The following is a 27,724-nucleotide window of genomic DNA, read 5'->3' on the forward strand; positions in this document are numbered from 1 at the left end:
ATTTTGTTGCTAGAGTTATCCTTGGGGCCCAGTGCCTGCATAACTCCACCACTCCCAGTAGTCATTTTTTCCTTGCCTCTACATAGGGGGTGAGAGGAAGACAAACATATATATATATAGAGAGAGAGACAGAGAAAGAGAGACACTGCAGCAATGCTCCATTGCTCCTGAAGCTCCCTCTCTGTAGCCGCTCCCCTGTGGTAGCCCAGGGCTCGAATCTGGGTCCTTACACATGGTGTGTATTCTACTTGGTGAGCCATGTGCTGGCACTCCCACTTGTCTGAGTTGTGAGAGATACTTATATTTCCTGGACATCAGCTCTTTCTGAGGTCTACTCTTTGCAAAGACTGCCCCTATTCTTTGGATTTTGTTTATTTATATGTTTTTATTTAAGATAGAGATAGAGAGGAAGAGTGAAAGAGACCACAGCACAGAACTTCCTACATTGTAGTGGGGACCAGTCTTGAATCTGGGTAATGTGTATGGCAAAGCAGTGTACTATTTAAGTAAGATATTTATTTCTCTGGCCTTGTCCCTAACCATTCTTTGGGTTGTCTTGATAGTAGACTGATGACCTTTTCCTTGCTTCTGTGTTTTTGCTATCATATCTAAGAAACCACTGTCAGGTGGGGGGAGATAGTATAGTGGTTATGCAAACAGACGCTTATGCCTGAGGCTCTGGGGTCCCAGGTTTAATCCTTGGCCATCTTAGCCAGACCTGAGTAGTGTTCTGTGGTAAAAACAAAACAAAACTAAACACCTGTCTGGTCCAAAGTCATGATTATTCACACTTGTCTCCTTGGAAGAGCTACACTCACTCTTTATTTCTTTAATTACTTATTTGATAGGGAAAAATTGGGAGGGGGAGGTAGAGAGGGAGAGAAAAAGAGATAACTAAAACAATGCTTTTCCACTTGTGAAGCTCTCCTACAGACTTCAGATGCAGACTTGGGGCTTGAACGTGAGTCCTTGCACATAGTAATGTGTAAGCTCTACCAGGTGCACCACCATGCAGCCCCTACACTTACTCATCTTTATACACACCCAGAAACACATAAGAAGCTCTGACTCCATCCCCCCAATTTCCTCTGACACTTGAAATGCTTCTCACAGTGCAGTCACATGCCTGGATCCCTCACCTGCAGTGCCTTGAACTTGCTACTACTCAGGTCCACATGCTCCAGCATCCTTCTCCCAAGCCCCATCATGACACTTGCCTCTGTCTCTACCCTTATTGCTGGTCCCCTTACTAAGCGCTCTGCACCCCCAGGCAGGAGTTTGAGGCAGAGCGGAAGCCAGAACTGCGGAAGGACGTCTACCTGCAGGACATCCACTGTGTGTCCTCACTGTGTAAGGCCTACTTCAGGGAGCTGCCTGACCCCCTGCTCACCTACCGGCTCTACGACAAGTTTGCTGTGAGTGTGGGCAGAAGGGAGGGTAGGATGCTCTGCATCTGATATCCCAGGTATATTCCATGCTAGAGCCCCAGTGATCAGAATTGATAAGACATCCTTCTGCCCTCCCCTCCTCATTCTTCCCCCTCCATGGCCTTTCTCTGAAGCCCACCCAGTGTGGTGGGGTGGGGAGGAGAAGACAGAGATCAGAGCTGGGTGGCCCTTGGAAATTACCTAGACCAAAGTCCCCCTCATTTAAGGGAATGAGATCCCATTATTGAAGCGGGAATTTTCAGGCTGGGAGACACAGCATAGTGGTTACGTAGAAGGATTTTCATGCCAGAGGCCCCAGAGGCCCCAGAAGCCCCAGACTCAATCCCCAGCAGCACCATAAATCAAAGTTTAGCAGTGTTTTGGGGGAAAAAAAAAACGGGGCTGGGAGAGAGAACATAATGGTTATGCAAACAGCTTTCATGCCTGAGACTCCTGTGGTCCCAGGTTTAATTCCCAGCACCACCTTAAGCCAGAGCTGGGCAGTGCTCTGGTCTATCTCTGTATCACTCTCATTAAAAATAAGTAAAATATATTTTTGATTTTTGATTTATTTTCTCTTTTGTTGCCCTTGTTGTTTTTTATTGTTATTGTAGTTATTATTGTTGTTGTTAATGATGTCATCATTATTGGATAGGACAGAGAGAAATGAAGAGAGGTGGGGAAGACAGAGAGGGGGAGAAAAAGACAGACACCTGCAGACCTGCTTCACCACCTGTGAAGCAACTCCCTGCAGGTGGGGAGCCGGGGCCTCAACTTGGGATCCTTATGCCAGTCCTTGAGCTTAACCCGCTGTGCTACCACCCGACTCCCAGTAAAATATATATATTTAAAAATCCTGGGAGTCGGGTGGTAGCACAGCGGGTTAAGCGCAGGTGGTGCAAAGCGCAAGGACCTGCGGAAGAATCTCGGTTTGAGCCCCCGGCTCCCCACCTGCAGGAAAGTCGCTTCACAGGCGGTGAAGCAGGTCTGCAGGTGTCTATCTTTCTCTCCCCCTTTCTGTCTTCCCCTCCTCTCTCCATTTCTCTCTGTCCTATCCAACAACAATGACATCAATAATAACTACAACAATAAAACAACAAGGGCAACAAAAGGGAATAAAATAAATAAAAATATTTTTAAAAAATCCCAGAGGGAGTCAGGTGGTAGCGCAGCACGTTAAGTGCAGGTGGCGCAAAGCACAAGGACTGGCATAAGGATCCCAGTTAGAGCCCCCGACTCCCCACCTGCAGGGGAGTCGCTTCACAGGTGGTGAAGCAGGTAGGTCTGCAGGTGTCTTTCTCTCCTCCTCTCTGTCTTCCCCTCCTCTGTCCATTTCTCTCTTTCCTACCCAACAACAATGACATCAATCATAACTACAGCAATAAAACAACAAGGGCAACAAAAGGGAATAAATAATAAATATTTTTTAAAAGGAAGTTTAAAAAAAAACTCCCAGGATGTACTATGACTGTATATGGACCCTATCTTTTCTTTCTATTTATTTTTTAATTTTGCAAACTGCAGTCTTTGTACATGCATCATTTCACTACTTTGGGCTGGTTTCTTCCCCTTCCCCTCCCCAGCTGCACTAAAATAGATGGAGAAAGAAACTGAAAATGAGAGAGATACTAAAGCACTGGAGCTTGAACCTGGGCTGAATTTCAAGGTAAAACAATCTACCCAGTGAGCCATATCTCTGGCCTTAAATGGACAGAGACAGGGAAGTGAGCCCAGGTTCAGTGCCTGGTACTCTCTCTCTTTATAAAATAAGGGACCAGGAGATGGCGCACCTGGCTAAGTGCTGCAAAGGAGCAAAGACCCCCCCTCCCACCTTCAGGAGGAAGGCTTTGCAAATGGTGAAGCAATGTTGCAGGTGTCTCTGTCTCTCTCCCTCTCTATCACCTCCTTCCCTCTCAATTTATGGCTGTTTCTATCCAATAAATAAAATAAAGATAATAATAACAAAAAGAAATTAAAAGTAAGTGACCTAGGAGGTAGCCAGTGGCTAGAGCATTGGACCTAAAGAGTTCAAACCTCAGGATCACATGAACCAGAGTGATGCTCTGGCATTTCCTGCCCCTCTCTCCTTCCCTTCCTCCCTCCTTCCATAAATAAATATTTACAAATTAAGATAGTAAGACTGGACAGTGGTACACCCAGTTGGATGCACATGTTACCATGCACAAGGATCAGGTTCAAGCCCATAGTCCCAACCTTCAGGAAAGAAGTTTCACAAGTGGTAAAGCAGTGCTGCAGGTGTCTTTCTCTCCCCCCCCATATTCTCCTCCCCTCTCAATTTATCTGTTTCTAGTCAATAAATACATAAATAAAATATGTAAAAAACATTAAAAAACAAAAGTGTGGGAGAAATAGTATAATGGCTCTGCAAAAAAGCCTCTTGTGCCAGGGGCTTCAAAGTCCTAGGTTGAATCCCCTGCACCACCATAAACCAGAGCTGAGCAGTGCTCTGGTAAAAAACAAAAGAAAGAAAGAAAGAAAGAAAGAAAGAAAGAAAGAAAGAAAGAAAGAAAAAGAAAAAAGAGGCGGTGGGCAGTGAGGAGCTGCAGGTCACACAGCTATTCAGTGCCATAGTTGCAGGTCTTGGGGTCCCCTGTGCTGGGTCACTGACTGGAGGAACCCTTGTCCCCAAGCAGGAGGCAGTGGCTGTACAACTGGAGCCTGAACGCTTGGTCAAAATCCTGGAGGTGCTTCGAGAGCTCCCTGACCCTAATTACAGGTGCATGGGGCTCACTGGCTCCCCCATCCCCACCTCCAACCCATTGTATCTTGCACTTGTTGTCACTTGTCTTTTGGCTCCTGGGTCCCAATCTTCCCCACCCCCACTCCTCCCATCCCCCACCGCCCACAGGACCCTGGAGTTCCTCATGCGACACCTGGTGCACATGGCTTCATTCAGCCGCCAGACCAACATGCATGCCCGCAACCTAGCCATTGTGTGGGCACCCAATCTGCTGAGGTGGGTGCCTGTACGAACAACACTGGGGGGCTTGGGGGTGTCCTGAGTGCACCCTACTTTGGGGGCCCCACTCTTGAGTGTGGGTAAACAATAGCTTACTTCCCAGGAGGGCAGCCAAGAAATCTTCCCTGAGGAGGAGGCATCAGAGGAGTCTGTGTGGGTGGGGGCTAGGGAAGAGAGTAACACCTGTTCTCACAGGTCCAAGGACATAGAGGCCTCGGGCTTCAATGGGACAGCAGCCTTCATGGAGGTGCGGGTGCAGTCCATCGTGGTGGAGTTCATCCTCACGCATGTGGAGCAGCTCTTTGGAGGTGCCTCCCTGCCTGGTCAGTGCCTGTACCCTGCCTCATGCAATCTGTCTGTCTGAGAGGTGGGGGTGGTGTCCAGGTCCCATAGTGCGCAAGGGCTCACCCCAAAGCTCCTTGCAGATGAATCTTGGGCTGGGGAGACAGCATAATGATTATGCAAAAAGACTTTCATGCTTGAGGCTGTGGGTTCCAGGTTCAATCCAGTAGCCAGAGTTAAACAGAGATGGGAGGGTGGGGGGGTCCCTTTAGGGAGAGAATGCCCACAGTCAATGGGGACCCTGGAAAGACCTGGGAACTCTCAGCCCATGCATTCCAGGCCCTCAGGCCACAGTCCTGGCATCTCCCAGTCTCTGACAGCCTCCCCTTCATCAGCCAGGTCATTAGGTAGTGGGCAGGGCAGTGAGGAGTGGGGTACAGGGCTGCCCTATTATCTTCTCTGGCTGGTCAATGCCTCTGCTTCCCCAGGTGGTGAGATGGATGGTGGATGGCGCTCCCTCCCAGGGGCGCGCATGTTGGATGGCTCAGAGGACCACATGCCCAAGTCCCTGCCCTACCATCTGCCCAGCATCCTGCAGGCGGGTGATGGCCCCCCCCAGATTCGGCCTTACCACACCATCATTGAGATTACAGAGCAAAAGTATGCTGCTTCTGCCTTGAGCCCTGCCCTGTTCTTACTCAGCCACTCCCCCACACTGACCTCTCCCCTCCCTCCAGGAGGAAAGGGTCTCTGAAGGTCAGGAAGTGGAGGTCCATCTTCAACCTGGGGCGCTCAGGCCACGAGACCAAGAGGAAGGTTGTACGGGGAGCTGAGGACCAGGGTGAGTCTGAGGAGGAGTGTGGGGGGGGGGGCAAGGGTAGATTGGCTCTGGCTCTAGGTACACACCCTTTTTTGTCACTGGGCTTCACAGCTGCAGAGTGACTTTTTTCAGATAGAGACAAGTAGAGACAAAGATAGGAGAGAGAAAGAGACCCCAGCCCTGAAACTTCCTCCAATGCAGTGGGGACCAAGGTCAGACCTGGGTCTTCCACATGGCACATGGCAGATCAACGTACTATCCAAGTGAGCTATCTTGCCAGGCCAGCACACCCCTTCTTGCAGAGGACAAGTCCGGTACAGGGGCGCTGAGGTCTGCCAAGAGCATGGACTCTCTGAGTGCTGCGGCTGGAGCCAGTGATGGTGAGTGTATGTGTGTGAAAGTCCAGTCAGTAATGTCACCACTACATGGTGAGTACTGGGCCTGCAGAGGTGAACTTGCCCCCTAATCACTTCTGAGGACTCAAATGGGGAACGTGTGTACGCGAAGTGTGACTTTATCTGCTATGGGGGTTGGGAGGAGGGCTCACTGAGTGCTGGAGGTGTGACCTTGACCAATGGCTATGGACATCTTACCACGGTAACCGAGCACCTGGGTCTGGTGCCTTCTAGGCCCAAACATTCCCCAGTACCTTCCAGGGTGTGTGGGCACCTTGCAGGTGGCACCATGGCTTACATCTCTCCTTTTCTGCAGAGCCCGAGGGACCAGTGGGGCCCAGCAGTCTTCAGCTGCCTGAGAGCTCAGAGAATGAACCTGCAGAAGCTGCTGAGGGGGACCAGGAACCAGAAGTGGAAGGTCCAGGCAGCAGCACCAACTCTGAGCCAGGGACTCCCCGAGCTGGGCGCTCGGCTATCTGGGCTGGGGGCAGCAGCCGTGCTGAGCGCTGTGCTGGTGTCCACATCTCAGATCCCTACAATGTCAACCTCCCTTCCCACATCACCTCCATCCTCAACGTGACCCCCTCCATCCTCAACACGTCCTCGTCCATCCTCAGCGTGGCCCCCAACATCATCTCCAACGTTGCCCTGACCAGGCTTACCCGGGGTCTAGAGTGCCCGGCCCTGCAGCCCCGGCCCAGCCCTGCCTCTGAACCCGGTCCTGGCTCCAGTCTTGGCCCTGGACCCCCAGGTAAGGAGCTTGAGATTTCCTCAGATTGGGAGAGGATTAGAGAAGTCTGGGTTTGGTTTTCTTTCTTTCTCTCTCTCTCTTTTAAAATTTTTTTTTCTTACCAGAGCACTGCTGAGTTCTTGCTTATAGTGGTGCTGTGGGGGATTGAACCTGGGACTTTGGAGCCTCAGGCATGAGAGTCTCTTTGCTCACTGAGACCTACCTACCTTTGCCTTGGGTTTAGTTTCTGATGTGGCCATGTTCCCCCTGAGGTGGGCAAAGGCATCAGCCTGAAGCTCTGGGTGGTGCCTTCAGGTGCTCCCCTGAGCTTCAGGTTGGGGAGCCCAGTGATATTATTAGGGTGTGTGGAAACCAAGGATAAAGGCCCTCTGGGAATCTTCAGATGACTGCCAAAGGCAAGAATAGGGGCCTGTGTCAGACAGGCAAGGCAGGACCCCTAAATCCCAAGAGGAACAGAAGTCGGTGATGTTGGTAACCATGTTGATGGTGGTGAGGATAATGAGATATTAATGGTGATTATAAAGAGGATATTGGTGGTGGTGGTGAATGGAGGTGAGGATGAGAATGGTGGCGGTGAGCTGGTAATGATGGTGGTTATGTTGGTAATGGTGGTGGTGAGGTAGTAATTATGATGGAACAGTTACCATTTATGGAGGATGGAGGAGACAGCATAGTGGTTATGCTAAATGACTCTAATGTCTGAGGCTCCAAAGTCCCAGGTTCAATCCCCTAAACCGTCATAAGCCAGACTTAAGCAGTGCTCTGGTAAACAAACAAAAAAGAATATTCAGTTACCATTTATGGAAAACTCCTGACATGCTATGTTGAGGACTTAGCAAATATCACATTTTTCTCTTTACCCACAACCTTATGACTCAGGTATTTTCACCCTTAACATCACAGCAGTGGTACCTGAGATTCAGGTGAAGCACCCCACTGATGATGTTGGTAGGAGATGGCATGGTGGGGATCCAGTTTAGCTCTCTCTTAGCCCCAAATGGCAGTTAGGGGAGTCAGGAAGACCCCCATGAAAGAGAGCCCAGGCTGGTCCTGACCACTGCCTTCTGGCCTCCCTCTCTTCCAGCAGATGAGAAGTTGGAGGCAAGTGCAGCCCCTGGTTCCCTGGCTAGCCCTGGCCTGGACGACTGCCTGTCCCAGGAGGTGCAGGATTCCTTCTCCTTTCTAGAGGACTCGAGCAGTTCAGAGCCTGAGTGGGTGGGGGCAGAGGACAGGGAGGAGACCAAGGCAGGAGCGACCACAGATGCCTTCTCCCCTGGGGAAGATGAACCAGGCATGGGCTACCTGGACGAGCTCCTGGGAGTTGGGCCACAGGTAAGGAGGTGCTGGGCTGGGTCTGGGCAGGGGCACAGACAGCACAGAGTGGATGTCTCCCACCTCCGGTGTTCTGAGCCACTGCACCATGCCCACAGGTGGAGGAGTTCTCTGTGGAGCCGCCCCTGGATGATCTGTCACTGGAAGAGGCACAATTTGTTCTGGCACCCAGTTGCTGCTCTCCGGATACAGCCAGCCCTGGGCTGGACATGGAGGAGGAGAGTGGGGAAGAAGTGTTTCTGAGTGCCTATGATGACCTCAGTCCCCTTGTGGGGCCCAAAACCCTCAGCTGGGAGGGTCCCCAAAGTCTGGAACAGGCCTTGGGGGGCAACACACAAGCTCTAGAACAGATGGTGCAGGAACAGCCCTGTGAGGATGGTGGGGGAGACAAGGACCAGGAGGCTCAGCCTGAAACCACATGGGAGGACTGGAAGGGAGGTGAGGGGGGCCTGGAGAATGAGGCAAGGGCTGGAGAGCTCTGTGAAGAAGTGGAGGAGGCTGGAGGAAGCCAGGATCCAAGGATCAGCATGGAAGAAGGAAGTGGGGAAGAGGGGAAGGGTGAAGGAAGCCAGTGCAAAAATCAGCAAGGAGAGGGGAGCAAGCTAGAAGTTGAGAGTGTGGGGATCCCTGGAAGACAGAAGGACAAAGACCCCGAGAAAGAGAGTGAGCCGGAGAAAAAGGAGGAAGCTGAGAATGGAGAGCCAACCCAGGCAGAAGGAGCTGAAAGAGACACTGAGCAGGTGGCCCAGGACCCTCAAGAGGCCCAGGAGATCAGGGAGGTAGTCCACATGCAGAAGATGGAGGGAGGCCCATGGGATGAAGCCCAAGGTCAAAAGCAAGGACAGGATGGTGACCAAGATGCAAGGGGAAATGAGGAGGCTAGTAGGGATGCAGGAGCAGCAGGTGGGAGAGATGAGAAGCTCAGGGAGCAGGAGAGTGGGGACAGAGAGGCTGAGAAGCACCTCAGTCCTGGGGGGGACCCTTTGCAAGTGGGGGTCCTCCCTGCAGGCACCCATGTAGCACCCCTGGAGGCAGAGGAGTCCACAGATGGCCACATCCAGACCTCTGAGCCAGACCACCAAGAGGAGCTGGAGCCTGAGGGGCAGTTGGATCCTGAGGGCTGCCTGATGTGTCCCTGTCCCCTGGGCTCCTCCTCAGGTGGTGTGGGCATGCGCCTGGCTTCTACCCTGGTGCAGGTGCAGCAAGTCCGCTCTGTGCCCGTGGTGCCCCCAAAACCACAGTTTGCCAAGATGCCAGGCAACATGTGTAGCAAGATCCACGTGGCGCCTGCCAATCCATCCCCAAGGCCTGGCAGGCTGGATGGGACTCCTGGGGAGAGGGCATGGGGGGCCCGGGCTGCCCGCTCCTCCTGGAGGAATGGAGGCAGTCTTTCCTTTGATGCTGCTGTGGCACTGGCCCGGGACCGCCAGAGGACTGAGGCACAGGGGGTTCGGCGGACCCAGACCTGTACGGGGGACTACAACCTCACTCCCAAAATCTCTCCCTGTAGCACAGTCCCTGCCCACTCTCCCCGCCCCCTTAGCTGTCTGGAACTCCTGGCCCATGGGACAGAAGGATCTGGACCCAGGAATCGACTTAGTTTGCCCTCCAGAGAAGTCCAGCCCCCTGACCCCCTCCTGCACTCCCAGCGCCGGTCATACACATTTGAAACACAGGCTAATGCTGCAAGAGGTGAAGGATTAGATTAGGACCAGAGCACCCACTAGGCAAAGGGGACAGTAAGGGCACTGGAATTTCTAGGATCCCAAATGAGCTGTATCTTCTGCAGCTAAAACTGTTCTCAACTCCACAAGTTTTGGTCCTCCCACTTCTCTTTTTGATTGTGTAAGGCATGGTCTTGGTTTATCTGAGCTCAGACACAAAGCACGAATCCCTTAGGAGGTCCCCAAGAAATCACCAGTAGCCTATTTTCAGGGATGGGGTGGGGGTTGGGGTGAGCTTCCTTAGCCAAAAGGAACAAAGAAAAAGGAGGCAGAAAAATTAGGGGCTTCTCAAAGTCTGGAACGTGGAAGGGGAACTCCATCCCAGTGCTTGTCCTTCTCTGAGGCTGTGAATTCCTTTTCATGCAAACACTTGCGGAGGTTGGGGGTGGGTGGGAAGCAGGTCCACGTCAGACCTAATCATCAACACTTGTAGAGGGTCTATCGTTATTCTATTCCCAGACCCTAGGATGCCTCCTGACTTCTTAGCTCCAGATTAAGAGGGGTTCAGACAGGAAGCTCTTGAAAGCTTCTATGTTTGTTGGAGGCTTTGATCTCCATGTTTCCCCACCCTCGTTTCCAGCCACCTCAAGAAAGTCCTGCACACATTTCTCTGGCCTCTCCTTATCTCCTCAGAGTAATATCCTTCTTTCTCAGAGAAGGGGAATGGTGTCACTCACCCTGTGTCTGCCCTTCCAGACAGGCCGGTATCCTGGGCTCCTGATCTAGGGATGGGTGACATCTCCAAATTAAAGTTGTATTTTTTACATGCAAACAGTGTGGCATTTAATTTTAAGCCCTATTTTGGTTTTGTGTTGTCAATGTCCTATGCATGGTCAAACATTTTTTTTTGGCTGTTGTTGTTTGGGTGCCTTCCTCAGCTGTTGTCATGGAGACTAGTGGCTTAGAGAAACTAGAGCTGGGTTTGCAGTGGTCAGGAAATGGGGAAGAGAAACCAGTATTTACATAATGCTCTTCATATGCCAGCAAAAGCTACATCATCTTTGTGAGGAGGGTCTCTGTCTTTGGTTTTATTATAGTCACCCAACTTTTCTGGATGATAGGTAGCAGTGTCTCCATGCTACAGATAAAAATGAAGCAAATGCTGTGGAGACAACATAGTTGTTATGCAAAAGATTCTCATGACTGAGGCACCAAGGTCCTAGGTTCAATCTCCAGCACTGCCATAAACCAGAGCTGAGCAAGACTCTGGTCTTTGTGTGTCTTTCTGTATCTCTCCTCATTAAAATATGGGGCTGAGTGGTGGCCACCTGGTTAAACACACGTTACAATATACAAGGACCCCGGTTCAAGTCCCTAGTTCCCAGGTGCAGGAGGAAAGCTTCATGAGTAGTGAAGCAGTGCTGCAGGTGTCCCTTTGTTTCTCATTTCTTTTTCTTTTTACCAGAGCACTGCTCAACTCTGGTTTATGGTGGTGTGGGAGTTGAACTTGGGACTTTAAAGCCTCCTCAAGCATGAACTTGGGAGTTTTTTTTTTTTTTTTTTTTTTCTCCAGGGTTATTGCTGGGCTCGGTGCCTGCACCATGAATCCACCGCTCCTGGAGGCCATTTTTCCCCCTTTTTGTTGCCCTAGTTGTTGCAGCCTCATTGCGGTTATTATTGCCATTGTTGACGTTGCTTTGTTGTTGGATAGGACAGAGAGAAATGGAGAGAGGAGGGGAAGACAGAGAGAGAGGGGAGAGAAAGATAGACACCTGCAGCCTGCTTCACCCCCCGTGAAGCGACTCCCCTGCAGGTGGGGAGCCCGGGGCTCGAACCGGGATCCTTATGCCGGTCCCTGCGCTTTGCGCCACGTGCGCTTAACCCACTGCGCCACAGCCCCACCCCTGAACTTGGGACTTTTAAAGCCTCCTCTTTGCATAACCATTATACTATCTCCCCAGCCCTTGTCTCTCTGTCTCCCGCTTCCTCTTGATTTCTGGCTGCCTCTATCTAATAAATAAAGATAATAGAAAAAAAAAATATCAAAGATTCTAAGACAAAATACTAGAAAGACAAATAGATAAAGCAAATGAAGTCAAAGATTTGCCAAGTATCCTGGAGGTAAGAAGAAACAGAAACAGGTCTGTTTGAACCTCAAAGTGTGAACTCTTCTCCTCTCTCAATTTCTCTCTGACCTATTGAATAAGAGAAGAAAAAAAGAGAGGAAGAAAAAATGGCCACCAGGAGCAGTGGATCCTTAGTGTCAACACGTAGCCCCAGCAGTAACCCTGGAGGCAAATAAAGAAAAAAGAGCCCTTCGACAGTTGACTGGATAAAAAAAAAAGTTAGGAGACATATATTCAACAGAGTATTATGCAGCAATAAAAAGTGATGATATAGTGATCCAGGAGGTGGTGCAGTGGATAAAGCATCAGACTCTCAAGCATGAGGTCCTGAGTTCAATCCCCAGCAGCACATGTATCAGAGTGATGTCTGGTTCTTTCTCTCTCTCCTCCTATCTTTCTCATTAATAAATAAATATTTTTAAAAATCATTGCAGCACTAAAATTGATGTTTTTTTTTTTAAGTGATGATATAGAAAAAGATGTTTTAATAAAAGCGTGAACTCTTCTCATAGCACCAAACCATTGGGGGTGGGTCCTGAGAAGTGGCTGAAGGCTCCTCTCAGCACAAGCTGGAAACCTTGGAAATCTTTACAGGAGTGACTGCTGACGATGACCCAATGGGTATGTATGTATGTATGTCCACATCTACTTGTGTCACATCTGTTCAAATTCCAGCGGAGCTACTTTTAAGAGATGGCCTAAATCAACAAGGCCTCCAGAAATGCCCTTTTTAAAGATGGCGCCTCTGGCCCACGCCCCTCCCAGAAAATGAAAACTGATCTCCCATTCTTCTCTTTTCACTAAAAACTACCGGCCCAGTAGAAAGGTGACAGCAACAGTCTGCGGAGAGCCCATGCAGACCCCAGCCCGCGTCCGGAAATTCATCCTTTCAGTCACACCCACATCAGTGTCTGGAGACCCGCACCAAGATGGCGCGAGCGGAAGTGGGCGAATGGAGGGTGGGGCGTGGGAACACTTCCGCCCCTCACTGACATGGGGATGGGCGCGCAGTGCGCATGAGCGGCGGCCCATGGAGAACCGCGGTTCGGGGAGCGAGGACACTGTCTTTGGACGCATCAGCGGCGGCGCTGGGCAGGTGAGAGCGACCCGGCGGGGTCTGGAGGCGGGAGGGGGCCGGTGGGCGGCGGCCGGATTGGGTTCTGGCCTGGTGCGCGCGCGGAACTGAGGGGCGGGGGAGGCTTTGTTCGGGGCGGGGGGGTAAGCTCCTCTCTGGGCCCCTTTGTGGGCCGAGCGCGCCCCCGTCTTCCCCGCGGACCGCAGCGCCAGGGCCCGCGCACCCCGCCTGCTGCAGCTGGAGAGACCAGCACCCCGAACCCTCTCCCGCTCCTGCGGGTCGGACTTCTAACCGCGTGTCCCCTGACCCTTCCGCTGGGCAGACCCCGCGCCCTGTGCACCCCGGGCGGGGCTCCCACTTTGCTGGCGGGGCTGGGGGCCCTGCGGGGCGACGCCACTGGTTCGGGGCCCGGCTTCTCGGGGTCTGCCTGTCCCCTTTGTGTGCCTGCCCCGCCTGGCCCTGCAGGAAGCGCTTCCGGCGGCAGGACTGGAGCTGCTCAGGGTGACAGGGTGACAGCTGTGGGCGGCGCCGCCCCCCACACCCCTGCAGCTGGGGCGCCTCGGCGGGTGTGAGGATGGGAGGTGGGGAGTCCGGAAACCCTATTCTCCCGGGGAGATTTTAGGGGCTCGACTTCTCCTAGATGGTTTCACTTTCAGTTCCCTTTATTATTTGGGGGTTTCTTTACATCCGACTTCCCCCCAAATTTGGGAAAATCATGAAGATTTTCCTTGGATAGAAAAGGTTTAGGGGCCCCATATGGGTTGACTATTTATCCCAAATTCACCCCGGCCTTGCATCCGGATTCTTGGCTGCTGGCTTGGCACTTTGCAACTGTTTCTCTTTTAAGGTAATTGTGGTCGACACACTGTATGCTTTAGCGGCAAGCATGTAGCCCTCTCTGCTATTGAGTAACAAGGGTTTGCAACACTTATTTGTCTTAGCTAGCACGTAGCTAGCTGTTTCTTTCCAGGTATCTGTGCACTCAGCCACTTGTCCTTCCTGGACCAGCTGTGTGCTGTCTTGGTATATAGTGCAGGTGTTGGATTCCTCTCCATTGTCTCTTGTCCCCCAGAATGCTGAGCTCAGAGTCCCCTTCCCGCCACCACTTTCTTGCTGGGGCTCAGTTAATGTGGCATTGTCATGGCAACTATTTTAGCAACTGTGTCCTTCTCTGGGAAGGTTTAATGAGTCAAATAGAAAGGGGCTTGGAGGTGACATCAATCTAGACCCCTGAAAACAAGAGCTCTATCCATAAAAGGAGATCCAAAGGTGAATAGGGGCCCCCATAATTGCGGGTTTAAGTTTCCCCTTTCTAGGCTAGCGAACAGATACTGGGTGCACAGCCTGTGATTGAGCAGCTAGGATCAGCCAGAGTACCCAAGGCCCTTTGACTTTTTATGGTGGGTGGGCTAAACATGACCCTGCCTCATTCCCAAAGAGTGCCTGATCAGAATGGCTTCCAAAACAACCCATTCAAGGGCTTCTCAGGGAGGGTGCATGCCTTGGTATGTGTGTAACTCAGGTTTAAACTTTGGAACCACATAGAGTGCTGCAGCACTTGTGGAAGCTCTAATGCCATGGTATCTGCCTCTAAAGTACATAATAGAATGATGGGCTGGGGAGATAGTGTAGTGGTTATGGAAAAAGACTTTCATGCCTGGGGCTCCTATGTCCCAGGTTTGATGCCCAGCACCACCAGAAGCCAGAGTTGAGCAGTGATTTAGTTGCCCCCCCCCCAAATTAAAAAAGAAAGAGGGTGGGGAAGTAAGCCCAGAAAAAGTGGAATTGTGAATTTTTGGGGCCTTCTGTGTGCGTGGTTTTCTTTCTTTCTTTCTTTTCTTTAATTTCTTTCTTTCTTTCTTTCTTTCTTTCTTTCTTTCTTCCTTTCTTTCCCCAGAGAGCTCACTGTTAAATCACAGGGCTTGCATGCTTTAACAGGCTAAAGCCCAGCACTGCGTGTGCCAGAGCTACTCTGTCAGACTCACTCCCATATTTTGTTGTTGCAGAGCCAGAGCATGAGAGAGAGAGGGAGAGAGAAACAGTGTTTCTATTCAGATAGAAGAGAGAGACAATGCACCAAAGTTTCCTTTGATGCCATGCACATCTCAAGTGCCAGAGTTTGAACCTAAGTCACACACATGAGGGGAAATCTCTCTCTCTTTCTCATAAATCCTTAAATCCACCAGGGGCCAGGGAGGTGGCTGAGTGGTGGGAGCTTACCTTATATATGTGAGGTCTTGGGATTGGTCCCTAACACTGCATATGACAGCAGTGCTTTGGTCTCACATAAAAAGCTGCATAAAACAAGACCATTCTACCTAGAAATAGACCATTTCAATCATTATCCTTAACCACTGGGAGTTGAAGTTCTAATAGAAGGGTGAGGAACACTTTGTAGAATTTATTTTTCTGTTTCTCATCTTTTTAAGATAGAGCTGGGAGGTGAACCTAGGTCTTCATGCATGTTGATATCACTGAGCCTGCTCTTCATTTCAACAAATAAGAATTTAAAAATTATTGAGAGTAATAGGGACATACAAGAAAAGAGAGGGAGGGGGCTGGGTAGTAGGCAGTGGGTTAAGCACACATGACACAAAGCTCAAGGACTGGCATAAGGATCTGGGTTCAACCTCCAGCTCCCCACCTACAGGTGGGTTGCTTCATGGGCAGTGAAGCAGGTCTGCAGGTGTCTATCTTTCCTCCTCTCTGTCTTCCCCTCATCTCTCTGTCCTGTCCAACAACAACAACAGCTATAACAACTACAACAGGGGCAACAAAATGGGAAAAATGGCCTCCAGGAACAGTGGATTCAAAATGCAGGCATTGAGCCCCAGTGATAACTCTGGAGGCAAATAAATAAATAAATAAATAAATAAGAGGGCCAGTGGAATAGCTCACTTGGATAATGTGTTGTTTTGCTGTGTTCTCAACCCAGGTTTGAACAAGGCCCATATCACTTTGGAGGAAGATTCTGTGCTGTACTCTCTCTCTTTCTTAATTTATAACAGAGCACTGCTCAGATACAGCTTATGGTGGTGTGGGGAATTGAACTTGGGACCTTGGAGCCTCATGTAGGAAAGTCTCTTTGCATAACCATTATGCTATCTCATAACCATTATGCTATCACCTGTTTCTCTCTTCTCCATCACTGGAGTCCATCCTCATTCAGTCTTGGGATGGAGGGGAGTTGGCTGTCCTCTCACACCACTGGGTTGTGTTCCTAACTGTTGACATGGAACAGAGATGCTAGAAAGGTTCAAGCTGTTCAGTTTCCTAGACTCACCCCAAGCTCCCTCATGTCTGCCAGGGCTTAGCACTGGGGCCTGTGGAGCAGGAGATACGAAGACTTCCAAAGAAGAACCAGTTCCTTGGATGTGCTCCCTCACAGAGAGATGAAGGGGTAAGTGGATAAATGTGGAGGGACCTGGGGTACAGACTGGCTCCAGGGCCAGTGAGAATAGCTTTGAGCTCTGACTATGGGGATTGGGACATCTGCTCCATCATTCAAGCTGTATTCTCTGGTACCCCCAACTGTAAGTAGAGGTAGTGTGCCTTACTTCCCCATGCCATGCCCTTCTATGCTCTGAGCTCAGGTTGCACTAGCTAGCTGTTATGACTCTGAAATCACCTGGCACCTGCCAGAAATGCCACCCAGGAAGTGTGCATGTCATATGTGAGTGGCCAGTATGTTTCTCACCCACTCCAACCCTGCTCTTTCTTTTGAGACTCTAATGCTTTATCCACTGCACCACCTCCCTGACCACCCTCCTCTTTCTTTTATACACAAACAGGCAGCAGAAGACAGCTGAAACTGAGGAGGGCACTGTGCAGATTCAGGAAGGTAAGTATAGAGCTGCCCCTGGGGCCCCACGGACCCACAGGTGGGTGGGTGGCAGGAGTACCTGGCCCTTCCTTGGCTTTTGTTGCTCAGGTGCAGTGGCAACTGGGGAAGACCCCACCAGTGTGGCAATTGCCAGCATCCAGTCTGCTGCCACCTTCTCTGACCCCAACGTCAAGTACGTCTTCCGAACTGAGAATGGGGGCCAGGTAAGGGAGGGGGCCAGGTGGCTTCAGGTGGTGCCTGGGTGGGCTTGGAGGGAGGGGCTAGAGCCTTCCTCGGGGTGACCCAGCTTGGTGAATAAGGTGAAGATGTGACTTGGAGTGGAGATGTGGCTATAACAAAATCTTGGTGGGGGTGGGGGGCTATGGCTTAATCTGTTTTTGAAGGTCCCTTGTTAGAAAGCCCTGTCTAGGAGGAGATTTGGGGGTTGGCTGAGATCCCTAGTGCTTACTCTCTCTACTCCACTCCCTTTCTAGGTGATGTACAGGGTGATTCAGGTGTCTGAGGGGCAGCTGGATGGGCAGACTGAGGGCTCTGGTGCCATCAGTGGCTACCCTGCCACTCAGTCCATGACCCAGGTATGGGGTGCAGGCCACACGATGGTGAAATGAAGGGGAGCCATCTCTAGTGTGCCCCATGCCCATCTTCTGAGTCTTCTCTTTCCCTCCCAGGCGGTGATCCAGGGGGCATTTACCAGTGACGATGCAGTGGATGCTGAGGGGACGGCTGCTGAGACACACTACACTTACTTTCCCAGCACTGCTGTGGGGGACGGAGCAGGGAGCACTGCCTCAGGGAGCACAGCTGCTGTGGTCACTACTCAGGGCTCTGAGGCCCTGCTGGGGCAGGCCACACCTCCAGGCACTGGTGAGAGATGGAAGGTGCAGGGCAGGCCAGGACACAGGGCCTGGCTTCTGCCCCCTGGAGGATCACTGCAACTGGGCAGGGTTCCTGCAGGAGGTGCCCATCCTGGGCCTGGTGGGTCCAAGTCCCACTCCACACATCTGCCTCCTCACAGGCCAGTTCTTTGTGATGATGTCGCCCCAGGAAGTGCTGCAGGGAGGCAGCCAGCGCTCCATCGCACCCAGGACCCACCCCTACTCCCCGTGAGTGGCCTGGGTTTCTGCTCAGTGAGCCCTTCCTAGTGCATGGAGACCCCTGCCTGGAGTCGTGCCATGCCTGACTGCCCACCCCTGGGCTCTATTGGCAGGAAGTCTGAAGCTCCCAGGACAACCAGGGATGAGAAACGCAGGGCTCAGCACAATGAAGGTGGGGTACATAGGTGATGGGGACGCACAGATGTGGACCGAGGAGGGCATGCCTGGGGCCTGTGGGTGGCCACCCAATGAGCACTCGGTCCCCCCTGCCCTTTCCCAGTGGAGCGCCGCCGCCGGGACAAGATCAACAACTGGATTGTTCAACTCTCCAAGATCATCCCTGACTGCTCCGTGGAGAGCACCAAGTCTGGCCAGGTCCAGGGAGCCCCCGGGTGGGTGGGCTGCCTGGCATACTCTGTCCTCACTTTGATAGAGAGCAAGCACCCTGACCTCTTCTTGCCCTGGGCTGTCCCCAAGAACACTTGCTTTGTCCCAGGGAAGGGAGGTCCCCAGTGGGGGCACAGCCTGCTAGGTGACCCTGTGTCTTCACAACATGGCCCCCTGCAGAGCAAAGGCGGCATCCTGTCCAAAGCCTGCGACTATATCCAGGAGCTGCGGCAGAGCAACCACCGCCTGTCAGAGGAGCTGCAGGGCCTTGACCAGCTGCAGCTGGATAATGACGTGCTGCGCCAGCAGGTCCTAGCTGGGTCCCTAATTACCACCAGCTGGGAGGGGGGGGTACCCTGACTCGCCCCTGACCGGCACCCGCTTTCCCCCCCACAGGTGGAGGATCTCAAGAACAAGAACCTGTTGCTGCGTGCTCAGTTGCGCCACCACGGGGTGGAGGTCGTCATCAAGAATGACAGCAACTAACTTTGAGGGGAACATAGGGCTCAAGGCTCCCCACCCCCTTGCAAGAACTGCAGAGTCTGGGAGCAGCAGGCTAAGCTGTGCCTCTTTTCTTGGCAGCCCACCCCCCAGCATGGAGCTGGGGGCACAGAGGAGTGGCTTTGGACATGGTCCGGGAGTGATGCTTGTGGACCTGCAAGGGATAGCCTTGGCCACCCATTCCAGGCAGCCCTCCCATGTACCTGAGTGCAGGAGACTATGCGCACTGGGGGCTTGTGTTTGGGAACAGATTCAGTGACAAGCCAGGCTCTGGCTGGCCCCGGGACTCCACACATCCATGGCTCTTCTGTCTCTGGAGCTCAGATGGCCACTGGGGACAGGCTTTAGGGAAATGCAGGAAAAGGATGCTGAGCAGCATCAGTCACAGGCGGAGGAACTCTGACAGCAGGCAGCGGAAGTCGCTGGAACCAGAGAAAAGGCAGAGGCCCCCTGGGGGCCTTCCCCATTGGGGGCCATTTCTTTTTCTTTTCCCTTTCATTTTCTCTCCTTTGTTCTTTCTTTTTTTTTTAAGATAAAATATTCAGTCACAATTGTCTCCTGGTTTTTCTCCACTCATGGGTCCCAGGGTGCACGGAGTGGGGTGGGGAGGTGGGGGATTGAACACTGAGCTTAGGCCAAGCCCTAGGTGCACGCACCTGACCCTGTACTTCCGGCCCTTGCTGCACTGGGCAGCGGGTGGCGCCACCTAGGGGGGTGGCCGTGATAGGCGGGAAGTCTTCCGGTTCCGGTCTGCACCTGGGGAAGTGATGCTGCGGGCGCCCTGGGGGCGGGTTCCCGCTGCAGTGGCTGTGCGCACCATGTCGCGAGGTATCTGCAGGGGTGCTTGGAGTTCCCAGGTCCCTCCCATGGGGGATTAGGGATTGGTGGAGGGGACCGGAGCTGGCAGACCCCTCATTCCGTCGCCTCCCTCCCAGTGCCCACAGTGTCACTCCATGAGCTGCGAGCGCTGCTGGCCGCAGGCCGGGCCCGGCTCATTGACGTGAGGTCCCGAGAGGAGGCGGCTGCGGGCACCATCCCCGGGGCGCTCAACATCCCGGGTACGGCCGAGGGGCCTGTGCTGCGGGGTAGTGGTGGGGGGAGGGTCTGGAGATGGTGTACACCCCAGAGGCATAGCGTAGGGGGAGGGGGAGGATGGGGGCCAATGCGGGTGGAGGAGCTGGGCATGTGGAGCTGGCGTTTCGGTGCTGGGAGCTGGGGCGGAGAAGTGGCCCAACCGGTTCAGGCTTAGACTCTCCCTGTCCCGGAGAAGTGGCGCCCATCAAAGGGCGTGTTTGGCTGAGCACCCTGCGGGTACTGGATCTCCTCAAAATGGTTTGGGCATCCCCTGCCCCCCAGTGGGCACTGTTTGAGAACCCCTTTGGAGAGGGTCTCTGACCTGGACCCAGTCTTCCAGCCCTGCCTCCCGCGCTGAGACAACCCCCCACCCCCACCCCTATTCCAGTGGTGGAGCTGGAGGGTGCCCTGCAGATGGAGCCCGCCGCCTTTCGCGCTGCCTACTTCGCCGAGAAGCCCGCCCGGGATGAGAAGCACCTGGTTTTCTTCTGCCAGATCGGCAAGCGCGGTTCCCAGGCTACGCAGCTGGCGCAGGACCTCGGCTACACAGGGTACTGTGGGGTGGTTGCTGGCCCGGGGGTTGAGGGGGGGGGGTGCTGGAGTTGTCCCCTGGCCAACTCTGCGCACCCCCACCCCCTTTTGTCTCCACAGGGCTCACAACTACTCGGGAGCCTATAGAGAGTGGCTCCAGAATGAAGGGTAGATAGAAGGGGGCATTCTGTGACTCAGGGCAAGGAAGGAGTGGACCGCTGGCGCCCTCTGCTGCTGTGCACACAAGCATCAAATAAAGCCTCTAACTCTCCGAGCTCCAAAAGTGTCCTGCGAAATGAACCAGTTGGGCAAAATAACTCACATGGATAGCGCGCTGCTTTGCCATGCGTGCAACCCAGGTTCCAGCTCTGCTCCCACCGTCTTAGAAGAAGCTTTGATGCTGTTACCCCTCCCTTCCCCTTCTCTCCCCTTCCCTCCCCTCTCTTCTCTCCTCCCTTCCACTCTCCTCCTTTATTGAAGGGGTTAATGCTTTACAGTGCCTTCATTAGCATATGCATACAATTTCATTATGTACCAGGCCCCAAAGTTTTCTCCCTCTTCTTCCTCCCCCTCCCTCCCCAGAGTGCTTTGCTTTGGTGCAATGTTTTCTCTGTCACTTTCTCTCTCCTTGCCTCTTTTCCTAGCAAACAAAACAAAACAAACAAAAAACAAGAACAACAAAAAATTTTGTCTGCCTATAGACTTGCACTCATTCTGGATTTTTTTCTTTCTCCTCCCCTTACCAATACAAAACAAAAACAAACAAACAAAAATTACAGCAGGGACCAGATGGTGGAGCACACACATTACCATGCACAAGGATCTGGGTTCAAGTCCCTTATCCTCAACTGCAGGGAGGAAGCTTCATGAGTGGTGAAGCAGTGTTGGGAGTCTCTCTTACTCTGTCTCCCCTTCCTCTGTTTCTCTCTGTCCTAATAAATAAATAACCTTTAAAAAGAAATAAACCCAATTTTCTGAGAAACTGCTTTTTGGGGAGGAGGGTAGATAGCATAATGGTTATTCAAACAGACTTTCATGCCTGAGGCTCCAAAGTCCCAGGTTCAAGCTTCCACACCACCATAAACCTGAGCTGAGGGAGTCAGGCGGTAGCGCAGTGGGTTAAGCACATGTGGTGCAAAGCGCAAAGACCAGCGGTGGGATCCCAATTTGAGCTCCCACTCCCCACCTGCAAGGGAGTTGCTACACAGGAAGTGAAGCAGGTCTGCAGGTGTCTATCTTTCTCTCTCTCCCTCTTTGTCTTCCCCTCTTGTCTCCATTTCTCTCTGTCCTATCCAACAATGACGACATCAACAACAATAATAATAACTACAACAATAAAACAACAAGGGCAACAAAAGGGAATAAATATTTTTTTAAAAAGTTTTTAAAAAATAGAGCCGAAGGGGGAAAATCAATTGTATGTCTCAAAGTTTCTCAAAACACAAACTGAATCTTTTTAATATATAGGCTGTGTATTTGATATGCGGACTCTCAAAAGCCTAGACCAAGTAGATTAGAAGCATCCAATAGCACAGCTATATACAAGATACTGGATACTGTACAGCAAACCATAACAAAAGGACTTTTCAAAGTTAACCCAATTACCAAATAATGTGATGATAACATTAACTATCGATTGTCTTTTTGAACCCTAAGACAGCAGGAACTTCACATCTCCACTATAGAGCCCCTACTTCCCCCAGTCCTGGAACCCTTGGATAGGGCCCACTTTCCCGTATGCGTCTCCCAATCCATACCAAATAATATTGCATCCACCGATCACAACCTAACCAATGCAACGATTGCCACCTCAACATGCTTCACCTCAGACTGTGTCCAGAGACTTCACGTGTGGAATGACAACCCTTCAGCTTCATTACTCAGGTGAGACCTTTCCTTTTATAGTACACTTTAATTTCATCTCAGGTGGTTCACTTTCTAACAAAGTCCCATTATCAGTCCCATAACTGATATACACCAGTTTCTGTGAGAGAGAGCTTATGTTCACACGTATCCATAAACTGCTGCAAAATATATACCTGAAAGCAGAAGTACACTAGAGTTTGCAGTGAGTACCTCCCTAACACTTCCTCTCCACTATTCCAAGCTTTGGGTCCATGATTGCTCAACAATTTGTTTGGCTTCATGTGTTAACTCTCTTTTCAATCACCAGGTTCCAGATGCCACCAGAATGCTGGCCAGGCTTCCCTGGATTGAAGACCCCACCAATGTGTCCTGGAGCTCAGCTTCCCCAGAGACACACCCTACTAGGGAAAGAGAGAGGCAGACTGGGAGTATGGACCGACCAGTCAACGCCCATGTTCAGCGGGGAAGCAATTACAGAAGCCAGACCTTCTACCTTCTGCAACCCTCAATGACCCTGGGTCCATGCTCCCAGAGGGCTAGAGAATGGGAAAGCTATCATGGGAGGGGGTGGGTTATGGAGATTGGGTGGTGGGAATTGTGTGGAGTTGTACCCCTCCTACCTTATGGTTTTGTTAATTAATCCTTTCTTAAATAAAAAAAAAAAAGATAGACACTTGAAGTCCTGCTTCACTGCCTGTGAGGCAACTCCCCTGCAGGTGGGGAGCCAGGGGCTCGAATCGGGACCCTTGTGTCTGTCCTTGTGCTTTGAGCCCAGCGCGCTTAACCTGCTGCGCTACCCTGACTCCCAGTATGTGCTTTTTTAAATCCAACCATCTTTATTATGCCGTTTCCATAAAAAAAAAAAAAAAAAATAGAGCCGAACAGTGCTCTGGTAAAAAAAAAGGGTGGGGGAGGGGTGGTGGTGGTGCACCTGGTTGAACACACATGTTACAATGCACAAGGACCCAGCTTGAGCCCCCGGTCCCCACCTGCAGGGGGGAAAGCTTTGTGAGTGGTGAAACAATGCTTCAGGTGTCTCTGTCTCTCTCCCTCTTTATCATCCACTTCCCTCTAGACTTCTGGCTGTCTCTAGCCAATAAATAAAGATGATAAAAAAAATTTAAAAGCCACCAAAAAAAAAGAACAACTATAAATATTTTTTCTTGTTTTTATTTGTTTATTGGATAGGGAAAGCCAAAAATCAAGAGGGAATGGGGTGATAGAAAGGGAGAGAGACAGACACCTGGAACACTGCTTTACCACTTGCAAAGCTTTCCCCCTGTAGGTGGGGATTGGGGGCTTGAACCTGGGTCCTTGTGCATTGTAGCAAGTGCACTCAATCAGGTGCACCACCACCTGGCCCATATACTATTTATTTATTTATTATTAAATCAAATCATGGCTCAGCTCTGGCTTATGGTAGTACTGGGGAATGAACCTGCAATCTCAGAGCCTTAGGCAAGAGTGTCTTTTTGCATCACCATCATGCTGTCTCCCTAACCTGAGAAGCTGTAATTCTTCAAAACAGTTGTTTTCAGCCCAGAGTGCATAGTATATCACCAGTCTTTTTGTTTATATTTGTGGCCTCAAAGTCTCTCTTTCTCTCTTTTTCTTGTTTGAGGCACCGTATTGATGCTGGAGCTAGGGAAGAGCCTTAGAAGAATATGTGGCCAAGGGATCCCCAGGTAGGGACAGGGCAGGTGTCACAGTCTGAACACTATTGGGTGGTAAAGACAGCGGCCATTGAACACCTGGAATGAGAAGCTGTCGATCCTCAGCTGCAGGTGCCACTCCACAAGCACACACAAGAAGACTTGGTTGCCAGGCCCTACCCTGGCATCAGCAATTCTAGATCCTTTGACTCCACAGTCTTGCAGCTGGTGTGAGCAGCTTATGTTTCCAGGTCATCACAAAGGTGCTGGAAATACTTGTCCAGGCGTTTCCCCACTATCTCAAGAGCCTTCTTTTACATGGGCGTCTTTGCATAGAAAGTAAAGGATTTCACTTAGATATTTGGTCCTGTTGGGCAGGGGTAGATAGCATAATGGTTATGCAAAGAGATTCTCATGTCATGCCTGAGGCTTCAAAGTCTCAGGTTCAATTCCTTGCACCACCATAAGCCAGAGTTAAGCAGTGCTCTGGTTAAAAAAGAGAGATGGGCACCAGGCGGTGGTGCAGCAGGTTTAGCGCACATGGTGTGAAGCGCAAGGACCAGCATAAGGGTCCTGGTTTGAACCTCTGGCTCCCCACCTGCGGGGGGGGGGGGGGGAGACTTCACCTGTGGTGAAGCAGGCCTGCAGGTGTCTTTCTCTCCCCCTCTGTCTTCCCCTCCTCTCTCCATTTCTGTTTGTCCTATCCAACAACAATAACAACAACACTACTAACAACAACATTGATACAGCAATGATAAACAACAAGGACAACAAAAGAGGAAAAAATAGCTTCCAGGAGCAGTGGATTTGTGGTGCAGACACTGAGTCCCAGTAATAACCCTGGAGGCAAAAAAAGAAAAAGAGAGAGTTGGTCCTATCTTGTAGAAATTTTGGTGATATCTGGAACTAGGGATTCAGGTTTTGGGAGGATATCTGGCCCACAGGCCCTCCAGAGGCTCTGAAGATATGATCGCAGTGCTAAGTGGTGGGGCTGGCTCAAGAAACTAATGAATCTTCTAACTTGAAGAAGCTCAGGGTTGCTGGAGGCCAACACTGGGCTTGCTGTCCTGCCAGGATGTCCGCAATGTCTAAATGCCTCAAGGACTTGAATATGCACCATTTCACTGCTCCCAGGTTGACCATTTTAATTTGATTAGATTTTTTTAATTCTTTTTTCTTTTCTGATAGAAATGTGGGGGTAGCAGGGAGATTCAGTGCTCAAGCTCCCCCCAGTACTGTGATGCTTGTGTTTTCTCTTCTGATCTTCTTTTGTAACTTCTGCCTGTGAGTGAGATCATCCCACATTCATCTTTCTGTTTCTGACTTAACATGATTTCTTCAAGCCCCATCCAAGATGGGCTGAAATGGTGAAATCACTATTTTTAATAGCTGAGTAGTATTCCATTGTGTATAACCACAACTTGCTCAGCCACTCATCTGTTGTTGGACACCTATGTTGCTTCCAGGTTTTGGCTTTCACAAATTGTGCTGCTATGAACATAGGTATACATACATTTTTTAAAAGTTATTTTTATTTTTTTATTTATGAGAAAGATAGGAGGAGAGAGAAAGAATCAGATATCACTCTGGCACATGTGCCGCCAGGGATTGAACTCGGGACCTCATGCTTGAGAGTCCAAAATTTTGTCACTGTGCCACCTCCCGGACTACTTTTTTTTAAAAAATTATTTATTTATTTATTTTACCAGAGCACTGCTCAGCTCTGGCTTATGGCAGTGTAGAGGATTGAACCTGGGACTTGAGAACCTCAGGTGTGAAAGTCTCTTTGCATAACCATTATGGTATACCACCAACCTACATAATTTTCTTTTTAAATATTTATTCCCTTTTGTTGCCCTTGCTTTATTGTAGTTATGATTGATATCATCATTGTTGGATGGGACAGAGAGAAATGGAGAGAGATGGGAAGACAGAGAGGGGGAGAGAAAGATAGATACCTGCAGACCTGCTTCACCGCTTGTGAAGTGACTCCCCTGCATGTGGGGAGCCAGGGGCTCCAACCGGGATTCTTATGTTGGTCGTTGCGCTTTGTGCCACCTATGCTTAACCTGCTGCGCTACTGCCCGACTCCCCATAAAATATTTTTTAAAAAGAGAGAGAAAGTCCTGGGTTTGATCCCTGGTATTACATATGCCTCCCTGTTTTCTCCATCTCATAGAATTTTTTTTTTTTTTGCCTCCATGGTTATTGTTGGGCTCAGTGCCTGTACGATATAGTGCAACACTATATCGTTTCTTCTCCAAAACAGAAAATTCCGGGAACATCTGGGTGACAAGTCTAGCAGATGGAGACTTGTCTCAAGTGGCCTCCCCCAGGGCTCTGTTCTGGCTCCTACGCTATTTAATATTTACATCAATGACCTCCCAGAAACTTCTTCAAGGAAGTTCATCTACGCCGATGACATCTGCTGTGCAACTCAGGCATCCAAGTTCGACATCCTTGAGGAAACACTCACGAAAGACATGTCTCTGATATCTAATTACTGTAAAAAATGGCGACTAATCCCTAGCACTGCAAAAACGGTATCATCTGTTTTCCATCTACACCATGCCTCGGCCTCGCGTGAGCTTAATGTGCAGCTTGGCGATACGAGAATCTGGCATGAAGCCCAGCCAGTCTATCTTGGTGTTACTCTCGATCGCACTCTGTCATTTCACGAACATCTCATAAAAACTGCAGCAAAGGTGGGCGCGAGGAATAACATCATTGCAACACTGGCCAGCTCCTCATGGGGCGCGAGCGCTTCCACACTACGATCATCCTCTCTGGCATTATGCTATTCCACTGCAGAATACTGTGCCCCAGTATGGTTCCGTAGCCCCTGTGTCCACTTGGTCGATTCCAAATTATATTCCTCCATGAGGATAATTTCTGGAACCGTTCGTTCCACCCCGGTTCCATGGCTGCCAGTTCTTAGCAACATCGCCCCGCCAGATATTCGTCGGGATGCGGCATCATCTAAGTTCATTTCCCACGTCTACGCTCGACCGGACCTGCCAATATACGCGGATATCTTCGCCCACCCTGTTCAACGCTTGACGTCTCGTCACCCAATCTGGTCCCCTACGCCTACACTGAACTTCTCTGTTCCAGTCTCTTGGAAACAGAGCTGGCAGTCAGTTGAGGTAAAGAACAAACACCTCATCACAGACCCCTGCAAGCGTCAACCCGGCTTTGACCTAGCACATTATGATTGGGCCCTCCTCAATCACTATCGAACAGGCCATGGCCGGTGTGCCGCTATGTTCCATCGCTGGGGAGCCAGAGACGACCCGAACTGCCCCTGCGGCTACAGACTATGACCCACATAGTCAACGACTGCCACCTCTCCAGATTCAAAGGAGGTCTCGAAACTTTACATCAGGCTCAACCTGATGCTGTTGACTGGCTACGGAAGAAGGGCAAACGCTAGAAGAAGAAGTGCCTGCACCATGAATCCACTGCTCCTGGAGGCCTTGTTGTGGTTATTGTTGTTGATGTCGATCATTGTTAGATAGGACAGAGAGAAAGCGAGAGAGGAGGGGAACAAAAGGGGAGAGAAAGACAGACACCTGCAGACCTGCCTCACTCTCCTGCAGGTGGGGAGCTGGGGGCTCGAACTGGGATTCCTGCGCTGCGCTTAACCCACTGCACTACCACCTGACCCCCAGAAACATTTTTTAAAATTACATTTTACTGTAAAGTATAAAGTGTATATATATATATATATATATATATATATATATATATATATATATATACTTTTCCATATATATGGAAAAGTATGGTCTGGGTAGGTGAGTGGTGGTGCATCTGGTAGAGCACACACATTACCAAATGCTTCAAGTCCTCAGTCCCCACCTGCAGGGGGAAGTTTCATGAGTGGTAAAGCAGTGCTGCAGGTATCTCTATTCCCCCGTCTG

General features: G+C 50.8%; 3 protein-coding genes across 9 annotated transcripts in view; all 3 read left to right on the plus strand.

Moving 5' to 3' along the window:
• Positions 1-10,477, plus strand: part of ARHGAP30 (Rho GTPase activating protein 30) — a 28,285-nt gene extending 17,808 nt beyond the window's left edge. For 2 of the 3 annotated variants that reach the window (XM_060198145.1, XM_060198146.1), the window contains 10 exons: positions 1,271-1,415; positions 4,082-4,164; positions 4,297-4,404; positions 4,603-4,730; positions 5,178-5,349; positions 5,427-5,530; positions 5,812-5,889; positions 6,221-6,655; positions 7,740-7,987; positions 8,086-10,477. In XM_060198145.1, the coding sequence (XP_060054128.1) occupies positions 1,271-1,415; positions 4,082-4,164; positions 4,297-4,404; positions 4,603-4,730; positions 5,178-5,349; positions 5,427-5,530; positions 5,812-5,889; positions 6,221-6,655; positions 7,740-7,987; positions 8,086-9,696 (3,112 nt within the window). In that variant the 3' untranslated portion in view covers positions 9,697-10,477. The remainder of the gene's footprint in view (positions 1-1,270; positions 1,416-4,081; positions 4,165-4,296; positions 4,405-4,602; positions 4,731-5,177; positions 5,350-5,426; positions 5,531-5,811; positions 5,890-6,220; positions 6,656-7,739; positions 7,988-8,085) is intronic. The other variant, XM_016194451.2, reaches the window with a different exon arrangement.
• A 2,254-nt stretch (positions 10,478-12,731) lies between these two features.
• USF1 (upstream transcription factor 1) lies at positions 12,732-19,229 on the plus strand. Of its 4 annotated transcripts, none has more exons than XM_060198139.1 (11): positions 12,732-12,873; positions 16,160-16,252; positions 16,644-16,693; positions 16,784-16,899; positions 17,170-17,271; positions 17,365-17,560; positions 17,712-17,799; positions 17,904-17,962; positions 18,071-18,182; positions 18,358-18,486; positions 18,574-19,229. In XM_060198139.1, exons 2-11 carry the CDS (start codon positions 16,245-16,247, stop codon positions 18,935-18,937), a joined length of 1,224 nt encoding a protein of 407 aa, XP_060054122.1. In that variant the 5' UTR covers positions 12,732-12,873; positions 16,160-16,244; the 3' UTR covers positions 18,938-19,229. The 4 variants fall into 4 exon arrangements, with proteins under 4 accessions (XP_060054122.1, XP_016049932.1, XP_060054123.1 ...); XM_016194446.2 differs by having other exon boundaries at positions 12,733-12,873; positions 18,071-18,165; positions 18,574-18,805; XM_060198140.1 differs by lacking the exon at positions 12,732-12,873 and adding an exon at positions 13,569-13,699.
• Positions 19,230-19,397: 168 nt separating this feature from the next.
• TSTD1 (thiosulfate sulfurtransferase like domain containing 1) lies at positions 19,398-20,551 on the plus strand. 2 transcript variants are annotated; one of them, XM_007537429.3, is made up of 4 exons: positions 19,398-19,506; positions 19,614-19,736; positions 20,141-20,303; positions 20,404-20,551. In XM_007537429.3, the coding sequence occupies exons 1-4, from the start codon at positions 19,446-19,448 to the stop codon at positions 20,453-20,455; spliced, it is 399 nt and encodes a 132-aa protein (XP_007537491.2). In that variant the 5' UTR covers positions 19,398-19,445; the 3' UTR covers positions 20,456-20,551. The 2 variants fall into 2 exon arrangements, with proteins under 2 accessions (XP_007537491.2, XP_016049923.1); XM_016194437.2 differs by lacking the exon at positions 19,614-19,736 and having other exon boundaries at positions 19,402-19,506.
• Positions 20,552-27,724: the final 7,173 nt, after the last annotated feature.

The sequence above is a fragment of the Erinaceus europaeus genome, chromosome 9 (genome assembly GCF_950295315.1).
Source record: "Erinaceus europaeus chromosome 9, mEriEur2.1, whole genome shotgun sequence".
Classification (NCBI taxonomy): domain Eukaryota; kingdom Metazoa; phylum Chordata; class Mammalia; order Eulipotyphla; family Erinaceidae; genus Erinaceus; species Erinaceus europaeus.